Here is a 13,125-nt window from a genome sequence, read left to right as displayed (position 1 = left end):
GTCTGTAAGGTGCTACTGGAATTCCAATCTTGCTCTTCTACTGCAGACCAAGACAGCTACCCACATGAATCTATTTGCACTTATGGACACCCACAGCCTGAGCTGATGCCAGTGCAGAGCCCCTGTCCTGTCGGCTCCAGCTTGTCCAGAGAATCCTTTTCTCAACATAAACCCACATTTGGAAGATGCAGACCCAGGCAACCTCAGAATATTCTTAAAGGGAGGGGGGGTACAATAATAAGGGACAGGGCTCTTCTTCAATGGTTCCGCTCTGCTGTTCAACTCTCGTCTTCTTATAGCAGGGAGTTCCTGAGGCTTATTTAAGACATTTTCATCTCACCAAACCCCCTCTCTATTAGAGGCAACCACGCCACTGTTTGCCAGCTCATGACACGCTCCCTTCCTCTCCCCTTAGCAGATGGAGACCGGCACGCCCAACATTTCACCACACGCCTATGTGGCTTAGAGACGAAAGTCCAATGTGAGAAACTGCCAGGGCTACAGGCAGCATCCTGCCTTGGGGAAACAGATGCTCCTTAACTTTGTAATCTGCAGCCCTCACAACATGCCTGAGTTTTGACCTTGTTGGCTTTTGGAAGCCAGCGGTGTGCTTCTATCCTCAAATTGGAGGGGGAAACCAAGTATCGAAGATAGTCTGCCTTTCCTCTTCTTCAAAACAAAAAGGCAACCTTGGTCTCAAATTCAGTGATAGGTTTTCTCATTTTCAGAAGTCCCCCTCTTCTTGCTAAATCCTCAGAAAGGGATCAATAAACAGAACTCAAAATCTCTTCCACTGGCTGATCACCCTTGTTTTTAGCAACCACGAGGGCCAGTTCACAGATTCAGCGTGTCGCCAACGTGGGCCTGTTAGGCCTGTGGTCCTTCACTGGGTATCTGGTTAGATGACACTAGTTCCCTCTGTTTAAAGGTGGCCAAGCCCTGAGCGGGACATCCGATTACCACCCAAGAGAGTTTGGATGAGCCTGATCAGAAAAGGGAGAAGTGGAGCAGTGCGCTTACCTGGCCCATTCCACTGGTCCGTCTCTTGGGGATCCTCCGGGATGTCTTGCTTATCGGGCTCCTTGGGACTGGCTGAATTCTCTTTGGGCTCTGCCTCTGAAAGGGAAAGAGCAAAACGTCATTGAAGCCCTCGGAAAAGACACACAGTTGGCAGCTGGATGACACGGAGCACTGGATGACCTCCGGGCTTAATCACATGATGCTCCTTTTGGTTCTTGCCGGGCTGAATGCTCTTCTCCCTCGAGCCCTCCCATAGCACTTAGAAAAAAACCAACATCTCTAGAACTCTTCTCCCCAAATGCCCATTATCTGCACACAGCGAGTTGGTTTAGATGGAGGAGCATTCCGCCACTTAAGCCCCCACCTTGGATAAGAAGTCATACAACCACACTCCGATTTACTAGCTCATCCACTATTTGAGAACTAGGCCTAAGTTAAACACAACACTAGATTGGATTGGTGCTTTTGTTATGTCAGAAATGGCACCCAGAGAAAGGCAGACTTGTATATTCTGACAGGAGCCCCACAAACATTGGCTAAAGTGTAGTTATCATTCGGACAGATACCAGGATCAACCACGGTTTGTTGCTATGAGAACAAACCTGGGAGACCCTCAGCCTCCAGCACCTGAACCTCACACGCCATCCTCCCCATCACAGGTGGCCCCCAAATGAAAAAGGTCCATTGTTGTAGCAAACCACAGTTAATTTGGATGCAAAAGGAAACTAGACGGTTTGCTGTTAAAAGGGGAAAGGTTTAATTACTGACTGTGTACAAAAGGAGGGAAGGAAGGAAGAGGGGGTGCCAGTAGATTCCCCAGGTATTTTCAGTGAACATTTATGCCTGAACCTCAGCATGAGGGAGGCCCCCCTCCCACCCCCTCACTTTCCTAGTTCCTCTACTTCCAGCTTTCCTAGGGTCTTAAAATACAGTTTGTAGATTTAAATATTTTGAACACACGTTTTTATGAGATTCTTTGCACTATTTAAAAGCAGAAGTTCACATTCTGCCTCAAATTCTATGACCCAAATTCAAGAAATAATTTAATTTGTTCATAAGTGATCTGGAATCGGGGGTGAGCAGTGCAGTGGCCAAGTGGTTTTTTTTTTAGTTTTTTTAAAATTGATAACAAATAGCATAACAACAGTAACAGTATACAAGTGGTACAACATTATACATAGCAGTAGGCAAGTAACATAATGATAACTTCAGTATATAACCATTAGTGAGCAAACATACACTGCAGGTGAGATTACATGAAAAGGATGACCAAACATCAACAACAGAAGTGGGACACAAGCTAACAAATCTGTTTTCATACAAAGCACATTTATAATTCAGATATCTGGATTTATGATGGTATAAAAAGGCAATTTCAATGTCAACAAGTCATTTTTGGCTAGGAAGTCTAAGAAGGGGTACCATTTTGCATAGAAGTTGGAGGGCTTTGAAGGGTTCAAGAGAAGCTGTATTCTTCCTGTTAATTGCAGTGGCCAAGTTTGAGGATACCAAATTATTCAGGAGAATGAAAATGAAAGAGAAGAACTCCAAAAAAGCTCTCTCCAGATGAGGCAAAAGGACTACAACATGGCAAATGAAGTATAGGCAAGTATAAAGCGATGCACAAAGGAAAATCCCCCCCCCCAACTATAAATAGACGCCATGGGGTCTGAACTGGCTGAAATTGAGAGGGAAAGAGATCTAGGGTTCATAGTAGACAGCTCGATGGAAATGTCAACTCAGTGTGTGGCAATGGTGGAAATGGCAAACTCTGTGCCGGGGATTATTAGGAAAGGTTGCAATAAAACTGTCAATACCGTAATGCCCTTGTATAGATCTATGGTTTAGCTTCCACTGGGATATTATGCATGGTCGTGGTTGTCATATCTCAAAAAAGACACTGCAGAGCTGGAAAAAGGGTAGAAGAGGGCAACCAAGGTGATCAGAGGGTTGAAGCGCCTTTCCTAGGAGGAAGAGATGAGGTGTCTGGAGCTTTTCAGTCTATAGAGGTTTATAAAATTATGCACAGAAGGAAGGGAAGGAAGCAGGGAGAGAAGTTTTACTCCCTCTGTCAAGGTACTAGCACTTGCGCGCACCCCATGAAATTAATGGGCAGCTGTTTCAGGATGGACAAAAAATGTTTCTTCAGCCACGCCTCGTTAAATGGTAGAATTCACTGTCAAAGAATGTACCGATGGATGTAGACATAGACAGCTTTAAAAGGGGGTTAGACAGATTCACAATGGATCAGTCTACTAGCTACTAGGCATGGTGTCTAAGGGGAACCTCCCAATTCAAAGGTAGTGAACCCTTTATACCAGCACCAAGAGGCAACATCAGGAGGAGGCCTCAGCCTCTATATCCTGGTGGGTGACCCTCCAGAGTGACCGGCTGGCCACGGTGTGAGACAGCATGCTGGGCAAGAGGAACCACCGATCTGATCCAGCTAGGCACCGCTGACATTCTTATGATCTATTTATTATCTTAGAATTTCACATCTTATGCTTTCTCCCGTAAGGGAATTCAATGCAGCTTCCAAAAATCCAGCAGTACGAGACAAATGACAGATGTCATGAATTTGCATAATTTATTCAGCCTCCAGTAGCAACAGGAAGCAACAGACAGCAGAGCAGCTACTTGGATTTCAGCCACGCATTTTCAAAACTTAGCTGGTGAGGGTTAGAAACTTGTGGTGCTCAAATTCTAGGCTTGCATGGTGCATACGCGGTGCAGGCCCAAGAGCCAACGTGGCTTATAGATCCAGAGGAGTTAGTCGTGTTAGTCTGTAGCTGTAAAATAGTAGAGTTCAGTAGCACCTTTAAGACTAACCAACTTTATTGTAGCATAAGCTTTCAAGAGCCACAGCTCTCTTTGTCAGATGCATTTGATGAAGAGAGCTGTGGTTCTCGACAGCTGATGATGCATCTGATGAAGAGAGCTGTGGTTCTCGACAGCTGATGATGCATCTGATGAAGAGAGCTGTGGTTCTCGAAAGCTGACGATGCGTCTGATGAAGAGAGCTGTGGTTCTCGACAGCTGACGATGCATCTGACGAAGAGAGCTGCAGTTCTCAAAAGCTTATGCTACAGTAAAGTTGGTTAGTCTTAAAGGTGCTACTGGACTCTTTATGATGTGGCTTATGACACCAGAAGCGACCAACTGCTACTTAGTGACTCAGAAGGCCGAGCTGTTTCCTCTTTTCCCAGCTGGCTCACAGAGGAGAAACTGCTTCCTGGGACTGCTCTCCCTGTGGCGTACTCATAGCAACTTGGATGGCAATTATTTTCCCCATTAAGGGCTGTTTGAGATGCTGCCGATAAGCCTATCTGCATAAGACAGCGTGAAAGATCAGCGCCCAAAGTGCATGTTTGCCTTTTGCATCCAGGCTCGATAACTGCCGCAAGAACAGCCCCAATCGATGGGCGCCATAAAGGGCGCCCCCAGGGTGACGTCACCGGCCATTGGCGATTATTAATACAGGTGATAAGGCAGGGGGGTGATGATTAACATCAAATAAATCAATCGCCGGGGATAAAAGTCCCATTATTTTTGGCTATAAATCAAAGTGGCTGGCATATTGATTGTTATCCATCGTGCTGAAAGCTTTTTGCTATTCGCCACAGGAGCAGCAGTTATTGCAGCCGGAGTGTTATCTTGCGCTATCACCTTCTCTCTCTCTTTTTTTTATCACAGTACGCGAGTGCCAGGTGCAGCACTCAGCTGGAGACTTCGAAGCGCTTCACCCTCCCCAGACCAGTCGTTCCCCCCACCACCCAAAGCTTTTGTAGTAAGCTCCAAAATCAGATAAAGGCACTTCTTCCTTCCCTTCTGCAGGCCAACTGGAGGGAATGGTGGATGAACCAAAGTCTGCTGTCGAACAAGCAGTTGGCCTTTTGTAAACTGCTTCCCTCCTCCCCTCCCTCCAAGCATATACAGTGCACACCCAACTACATCACCTCCCAAAGGTTCCTTTACACTTTGGCGAAGAACAGCCTTTGATGGGTATGTATATCGCGTGTGCGCATTTGCAAGGAGAGAGATTAGAAAGTCAAAGTTCATCAGCTAAATTCACATCCTTCCCTGGCAGATCATCAAATGTTGGATATTGGGACCTACGTTCCATGGGGGCTTGGAGAGGCTGCAGCCCCTCTCCATGTGGGCTGAACATTTCCACTAGGAGGGTGGACAATGAAACGAAATCTAAAAGGGAGCGCAGGGGAAATATGAGTTGTGCGGTTCAATCCTTGCTATGAAAATAAACTTCGTCAACTTCAGTGCTCCCAAGCAATTGGCTTTCAGGATATAGGGAGTCTGGGACCACGAGAGAGAAGGGTATGCACGGGAGCACGCATGTAGCACTTCCGGGTCAGTTTTCACTGAGCCACCTGACCAGGTTTTCAAGACGCAGCAACAAGAAATGCAGACTGATTCGGTGCCTGCATTTCTTCTTGTTGTGCCTTGAGAAACTGCAGTTGAGTGTATGCAAAAATCACTGGCTCAAATCTGAGCCAGGCACGCAGAGACCTCGTGGCAATTAAACCAGGTCCCTGGTTTGGGTCTCCCCTCTGATATTTCACTAGGCAACCTCAAGCAAGCCTCTCTCTCTCCCCCTCCTCCCCTTCCTCAGATATGCAATACGGGCAGAGCAACATCAGCCTACCCTAGTTCAAATTACAAAATGATAATGCATATGAAACATTTTGAAAATTCAGTAAAGCTGCTTAAAAGCGGTTTTAAGGAGCAGCCCTGGGATGACTCGGCACTGCAGGAAAGAAGAACGCCCCCGGGGCTGGGCAAGCAGCCCCTCTCTCCCCTTCTGGAATAACTACCACCACTTTTTACATTTGGAAGAAGAGCATCTCCTTTCCCACTCACGGCTCTATGCGGATGAAGCCACTCTCGAAAGGCTTGTCTCTCTCAGGAGTGGAACTTACCTTCGCTGCAAGGAGAACCGGACGAATCTCCCTCCACAGAACCCTCCTGGTCTGAGGCGGCCCCCCCTCTCTCCAAGTGGCTACTGTCCTCCAGAGGCGCTTCGTCCCCTTCCTCCATTTCACCAAAGGAGCCTGAAAGCACAAAAGCCAAGAGTAGGAATAAGGATCTCCCTGGTGCATTCCAAAAAAACCCGATCAAATGATACGCTTCTTATTGATAAAGAGAGGATGCAATCCCAGACCCGGCGTCTTGACCAGTGACAGCCCCTTGAGGCTGCATCAGCTAACTCTGGTTTGATTTAAACAGGACTCTGGTGAGGCATAAACACTGTCCGGTGGGACTACGTGCTTGCCTGCTGTCTTCTTCAAACTGGGTGGCTGACCACGTAAACTTGTTCAGGTTTCAGTCCAGCCAAAGTCAGGGGCATCCACAAAACTGCCAGTAAGTCCCCCGCCCGACACACACAACTTGTCGTTGGCAGATTTCTCTGTGTTTGAAAAGTTTGTATTTCTCTCTGTAGAGGCATTTCAGGGGAGAGAGAACAGTTCAGAATCCATCCCGTCCTCTAAGTTAACCGCAAGTGAGAATAACCCCTAAAGAGCCATGCTTTGACAGGTGTGCGGGGCGGGGAGGGGGGGAGAGCCCAAGCAGGATTCCTAAACATCTTCCATCTCTCTACATAAACCCCCAAATTGTACTGTGCCTCTCTACTTCTTCCTGCAAAGGAGGGCAGCTGCACAGGCATGGCTTGCCACGTCAGCACAGGAAAGCTGCCACCATGCACGGGGAAAGAAAAAGGCCACTTTGGCCTGGGGGATTCCTTACAGCCGGCTGTTGGTCAGTGCTCTGCGCTCACTCTTCATTGCAAGGGATTGCAAAAGCAAAATGCCCAGTCAGTGGAAACAGAACTTTACTAAATGCTGCTTGCGATTATTCCGCTTCGATTTGAAAGTCAGAGATTTTTTTTTAGAGTTTATTGGCTCGTGGCATGAAATTGTGATTCTCTGTCCCCCCCCCAGCCAAAAATAACCAATTGCGATAGTAAAATGTATGCTAAAATCAACTTCTGTGCTGTCCCTCCAAACAGAGCACACTATTGGTCCATATTACAGTTGCACAGGTTTGGTGTTCACAGAAAGACCTAAATTATATATGACCATTGTGTTCAAATACGGGACTAAGCTCTAATGAGCAAAGGGGCATCACGATTTCACATTAAAAGAGGGACATCGGAGCATTAGTAGATGGAGGACACTGGAATTTGTTTAGGATACCCTGGATTGATAAACAAACAAGTGTTTCCCTTTTCTCTTGCTGGATTCAATTTTGGATTAAATATTTTGGATTAAATATTTTGTCTGATTGCACTTTGCGTGTATTTTTGAGACTGGTACCAATTTTTTTTTAACATTGATCCAAGAGCAAAAAACAAAAAAACAAAAACACAGACACTTGTTCTTGTGCATAAATCAAGTCAAAACGGCAAACAATTAAAGGATAAAATAGAAAATTTGGCAAAGGAACTAGGCTTGATGAAAATGTTCATAATGAATAGATATAAAACCCAGAGAGAACTAAAACTGGCACCATTGCACAACCTGGACTCCAGCACTGTATCTCACCACCAATGAGCAAGCCCAGCCTCAAAGTTAAGATTGTTTTCCCCGGTGGGTGGCTCCCCCAACATTGCTGCGAGGGGGACACATGAGCAGGAAGAGGTGGGTGTGGCATGGAAATACCCTGGGCAGAGGCCACCTCATCTCCCCCCCCCCCCCCACACTAGCCTCCTTTTGCCTCTCTGCAGCACAGAGCTGTTCTGGACTCAGCGCTGTCCGGATGTGTTCTGTATCTCAGGCCAGATTGGTCTCCTGGGATCCCCTTGGGAACCCAATTCCAGATGGAAAAGAGTCCAGTAGCACCTTTAAGACTAACCAACTTTACTATAGCATAAGCTTTCAAGAATCACAGTTCTCTTCGCCAGATGCAGTTCTCTTCGCCGGATGCATCTGACGAAGAGAACTGTGATTCTCGAAAGCTTATGCTACAGTAAAGTTGGTTAGTCTTAAAGGTGCTACTGGACTCTTTTCTATTTTGCTACTACAGACTAACACAGCTAATTGCTCTGGATCCATTTCCAGATGCTAAGCTTCTGGTTCCCTACTGAGCTACAGCTCTCCAGAGAAACCCTTTAAAACATGTCTGTATTGCTGAATTCCAAGCGTGGAGCTTGGTGGGCAGAAGGGCAACACGGCCATTGCCTCTACAGGGCTACAAAGACACCATCAGAGCCACTGATGGTCAGACTGCTGGACTTTGACGAGACTGGCCCAGGTTCAGATTCCCCTTCCCCACCATGAGACTCAAAAGGTGACCTCGGGACCCTCTCTTACAGCCCAACATACACAACAGGATTGTTGTGTGGATAAAATGAGGAGAGAACTCCCTGGCCGTCACTCCCAGTTCTTCTGAAGAAGGGCAGAATATCTGAGGGAGACGTTAACCATCCTGTCCTGGCTAGGGTATGAAGTAGGAGGCCTGAGTTCTAGTCCTGCAGGATTACCTCAAAAGATGTGAATAAAGGCCATGACAACATTGTGCTACCAGTACACCGGCACAGCTGACGCCCACAATAGCAGGAACATAGGATTGCCCTTCTGCAAGTCATAAGCGAGGGGAACACAAATGCATTATGGTGGCCCAATGCAATACTTCAGTCATGACACTTGTCAATAAAGTGCTCAGAATTACCACATCCAAAACACAGTTGGGTCTGGCTCTCCATGAGAGCTCTGCTGAGATAATTCGATAAGAACTTAAGAGCTGCCTTGCTAGATTGGTTCTGTGGTCCATCTAGTCCTGTTTCATGCAGGCGCCAACCTGCTGCCCTGGATGGCCCGGAACAGGGCAGAGAAGTCACCACAGAAGTTGCCACCAGCTCCCAGCACTGCTGTTCAGAAGTTGCTGCCTCTGGATATGAAGGCTCCCTTTGTTCATCACGGCCCGTAGCCACCGATGGACTAATCTCTTTTTAAAGGGATCTATGCTTATGGCCATTACTATATCCAGTGGCAGTGAATTCCACCGTTTAATTCATCATTGAGTAAAGAAATATTTCTTTTATCTGCACTGTACTTTTATCTGTATCGTCCATTGGGTGACCTCAAATTTTAATATTATGAGGGAGGGAGAAAAAGCTCACTCTCTATACACTTTCTCTAACCTATGCATAATTTCATAAACCTTTCTTGAGTCGCCCTCCATTTTTTTCCTAAACTGAAAAGTCCCACTGTTGCACTTTCAAGGTCTAGAGGTCTTCTTGGAACAGGTCGCCAGTCCATTGTCGCTCCCCTACAAGCACATTTCTGTTCTCTTGCACTGGCCAAGATATTTTTATCGTCGTCTTATTTTGCATCCACCTTGTTTTGGCAAGTTTGTTTGATACCTCTTTTAATTCAGATTCTGGCTTTAAATAGGGGCTGCCAAAGAGGACTCCCTGATCAGTGACAAAGTTGCTTGAAGGTCTTGTTTCTCTAACTTGGTGACTGGGGTAGCATTTTCCCACCCACAGTTCACGGGCCATTGTACTTCAGAACCGCATGCCGCTGTTCTCCAGGTTGATCCTACACTTCAGAAGAGATCAGAAAGAGCCTCAAGGCAGGACGATCCACCCACAGATTCACACAGCTCACCCTACGTGACCCAGAAAAACACAACGCAACCAAGAGGCCGCTGCGCTGCAGAAAATGCACGCAGAGAAAGTCCTCCAGATCGCAAAAACCAATCAGCCAAGCGGCAAACCACGGCACAAATCTGCTCCAGGGTTTCCACGGGTCCTTGGTGGTCATGGGCCCCTCCCAGCCCCCAGGGCTCCTTTCCCCACCCACCCCCATCACAACTATGCTCGAGGGAGTCAGACATGATTCTCACAGCTTTTCAGACCCTCTGTCTCTGACCGGTCTAAAAAGAACACAAAATAATCTAAACTTCATTCCTTCCCGGAAATGGGAGGTTGCTCCAGAGGTCTGTGGGACAGCATCGGTGTTTCTGAGGCAATCACCCATTTCTTGATGGGAAGGGTGCCTGGGGGAAGGCTGCCTCCTGCTTCCTTCACCGTCATCAAGCAGTGGCTTGGCTGGGAATCTCAAGGCAGTGGTAGGCTGTCTGCTTGACCACCCGCTTCAGCATGCATCCAGCCACGCTGACCCTAGGCCACCTTCTCTCCTAACGCTCCCTTCCAAATAAGCCAATGAAGCAAAGCCATTAGCCAATATAACCTGCAGGAAAATTTTTCCAGACCCCAAAGGCATGGACTGTAAATCTACAGCAGGGTCCAGCTCTCAGGACACAGCTATCGGTGACTGTTAGGGGACCCCCAAAGTTGACACCATTGGCGGCACCGGGGAAGAGGTGTTGATTTATGACAGCTGGGGGGGGGGGAGAGTCCATTCCATTCACCCTCTTCCTCTCTCTTGTTCTCTCTGAAGACACACACTCCACTCTCTCTGCTGCTTTTATAAGCCTTGATGGGAACTGCATTTACAGATTATTGGAGAAAAATATATCAAAGTCTACAAATGGCTTCTTGCCTTGTAAATACACAGATTTCCCCACAAACACACAAGATTTTTCAGGGAAGATATGAGGAGGGCGGGGGAAGCAGGCAGCAGGGTGTATAAAACGTCAAACAAGGAAGAAAAGGCAGTGATTTCCAGGAGCCCCTTATTAAGGAGCAGGGGTACCGGGAGAGCGTCCCCTTCTCATCTCTTCTAAGCCAGATCCAGTTCTCAGACATGCCTTTGGATTTGGTGTGCAGAAGCATGGGAAGTCACCCTTGCTGTGTGTACAACGTGAGCAAGCGCCAGGGGCTGTGGCGGTGGGAGCACCACAAAGACCAGGGGATCTAACCCACCCCTTGCCTTCTCTGGGGTGGCTGACCAGCCTTCCCATTAATTGAATCAGTCATGGTAGACTTGCAATCCCCCAAAGAGATGAGGCTGGTAGAGGAAGAGTTCCCCCACGTAAACCAAGTGAGTAAAGCGATGTCCCCAAAGATTCCGGGGCACACGGAGGCCACATCCTCAGGGCCTGGTCAGAGGTGACCTTTTCGTTGCGGGGTCCCAAGCCACTGCCCAACTTGCCCCAAGCGCTTGGCCAGCCCTCCTTACCGGAGAGGGGGCTGGTGTTTAACAGTGCAGGCCTGCCGTTCTAGCCTTGCTCTGTCCGGGCGAAGGGGGGGCAGAGATGGAAAAGGAGGGGAGGGGGTTAACTTTATCAGAACCCAAAGAGCCGCAAAGGCGTGAAAGAAAAAATTAGCCTAACGATGTTTCATTTACAGCGAGAGAAACGATTTGTTAGCCGGCAATTGTTTCTGAATATTATCAGAGCCTTTTTAATTGTGCTGGAACTGAAATTAGTAGAATTAGAATAAATTGCCTTCCCTTCTCCGGCAGGCTCTTTATTCACGCTCATTGTTGTCTGCTTTGTATAGATTATGGGGTCTTTGTTCTCCCAGCGTAAATATACATGCCTGGAGTCAGACAGAGTAGCTGGGGTCTGGAGAAATGCACGGCGTGTGCCACCCCTCCCCTCCCCTCCCCGTCTCATTTTTGCCTTTTCAGGGCAAGGTGGGCAATGTGCCACTCAAGGCAGAGGCTGCCCATTACAAGAATAGGTGGTACAATATTTATACTGGTATGGATCCTCCTTTGGGAGCGGGCTCTATAGTCACTGCATCAGTGGCGTTCCCATCATCTTTTTTCAAATTTTCTGCTACCATATCCTACTGTCTCTCTTTTACTGAATGTCCTAACTTTTCATCGTTGTACTGTTGATTTATTGTTCCAGCTGTTGATTATAGTGTATTTTCACAGGTCCTGTGTAAACCACATTGGATCTCAATGTGAAAGGCGGACTATAAATAAATAAATAATACACGGCACAACCTTCAACAACACCCTGCAGAACTTTGCAGCCATTTCTTTCTTTTTTAAAAAAGAGCATCAGGATTCTAGCTCTTCTGATGGAGCAGGCAAACTTGAAAATTATGCAAGATAGGTTTGGTGGGCCCTTGTGCAATTTTTTTTAAAAATACCACAGATTCCTAAAAAACAAACAAACAACAACAACCGATGACCTCTCTAAAACTCAGCATCCTCTTTCTTGATGAAATCCTAAGCAGAGTTATTCCAGTCTAAACCCACTGTCAGGCACTTCCAAACTCATATTGTAAATCTGGAGCCATCACCTTGCGAGGCCCTCAGCAATGTAAAAGAAGGAGGATCCGTCCCAGCTTCCAAGAGCACCAGGGGTTCAATGGCTCCGCTGCTGGGGTTGTGACAGAGCCAAAGAAGGTCGCCCCCCCCCCATTCCTCATGGTCCCAGTATGTCCATCCTACCCCAGCAGCAAAGTCCAGCCACGTGCCCAAATAACCATGCAAGATTACTAGCAAATTTGCTATTTCAGAGACAGTCCTTTGGGACCAGATGGCAGGGCTCTTGCTTGAGCCCGCAACACATCTGACTTTTGAAATTAATGACAGCCCACTCAAATGCTATTGTCTCAAAAACATCCCATCGTTTGCAGGAACATTCGCAGCTGCAGACATGCCAGCTGGAGCCAGCTTCCCCGTGCCAAGCTGTGTGGGTTAACTGGGCTCCTGGGTTTTTTTTCCAGGCTGGAGAGAGGGAGGGGGGAAGAAAAGAGAGCGCTGGGCTGGAGGGGGGGGGGAGAGCAGAGGAGAGAGCAGCCAAGGCAGCAAGAAGAGCATCATTTCTGTGGGATTGCTGGAAGCCTTGAGGAGTTATCAACTCATGCAGGCTCCCTCAGTCAGTCTGATCTGTCTATTCTTCATTAAGCAAATACGCTGAAATGGAAATGAAAACATAATAGCTATTTGATTTTCAGCGAGATATTTTGCATATTGGTTCAGTGCTGATAGTGGAATTTCATCAACTCCCTTTTTTCATGCTTTAAAACTGAATTACTGAAGGCTGGCTTTACAGAGAGGGGCTGAGCCAAGAACACATTCACTTCCAAGATACTCCGCTTAGACGATTAACTGGACTCTTCCCCCCCCCTTTGATAACAAGGAAGGATTTCTTTTTTAAATTACAGTGATTGTAAAGAAGAACTCGCATTAATCTGAGATGAGGCGACAAAGTTCACTGTGC

General features: G+C 47.2%; 1 protein-coding gene across 2 annotated transcripts in view; it reads right to left on the bottom strand.

Annotated features, from left to right (window-relative positions):
• Window positions 1-13,125, bottom strand: part of ZFPM1 (zinc finger protein, FOG family member 1) — a 96,718-nt gene that overhangs the window by 37,821 nt on the left and 45,772 nt on the right. For both annotated transcript variants that reach the window (XM_055000869.1, XM_055000870.1), the window contains exons 2-3: window positions 5,955-6,086; window positions 1,021-1,116 (exon numbers count right to left, since the gene is read on the bottom strand). In XM_055000869.1, coding sequence (XP_054856844.1) covers window positions 1,021-1,116; window positions 5,955-6,086 — 228 coding nt within the window. The remainder of the gene's footprint in view (window positions 1-1,020; window positions 1,117-5,954; window positions 6,087-13,125) is intronic.

Source organism: Eublepharis macularius, chromosome 16 (assembly GCF_028583425.1).
Source record: "Eublepharis macularius isolate TG4126 chromosome 16, MPM_Emac_v1.0, whole genome shotgun sequence".
NCBI classification, from domain to species: Eukaryota; Metazoa; Chordata; class Lepidosauria; order Squamata; family Eublepharidae; genus Eublepharis; species Eublepharis macularius.
This window is presented reverse-complemented; position numbering and strand designations above follow the sequence as displayed.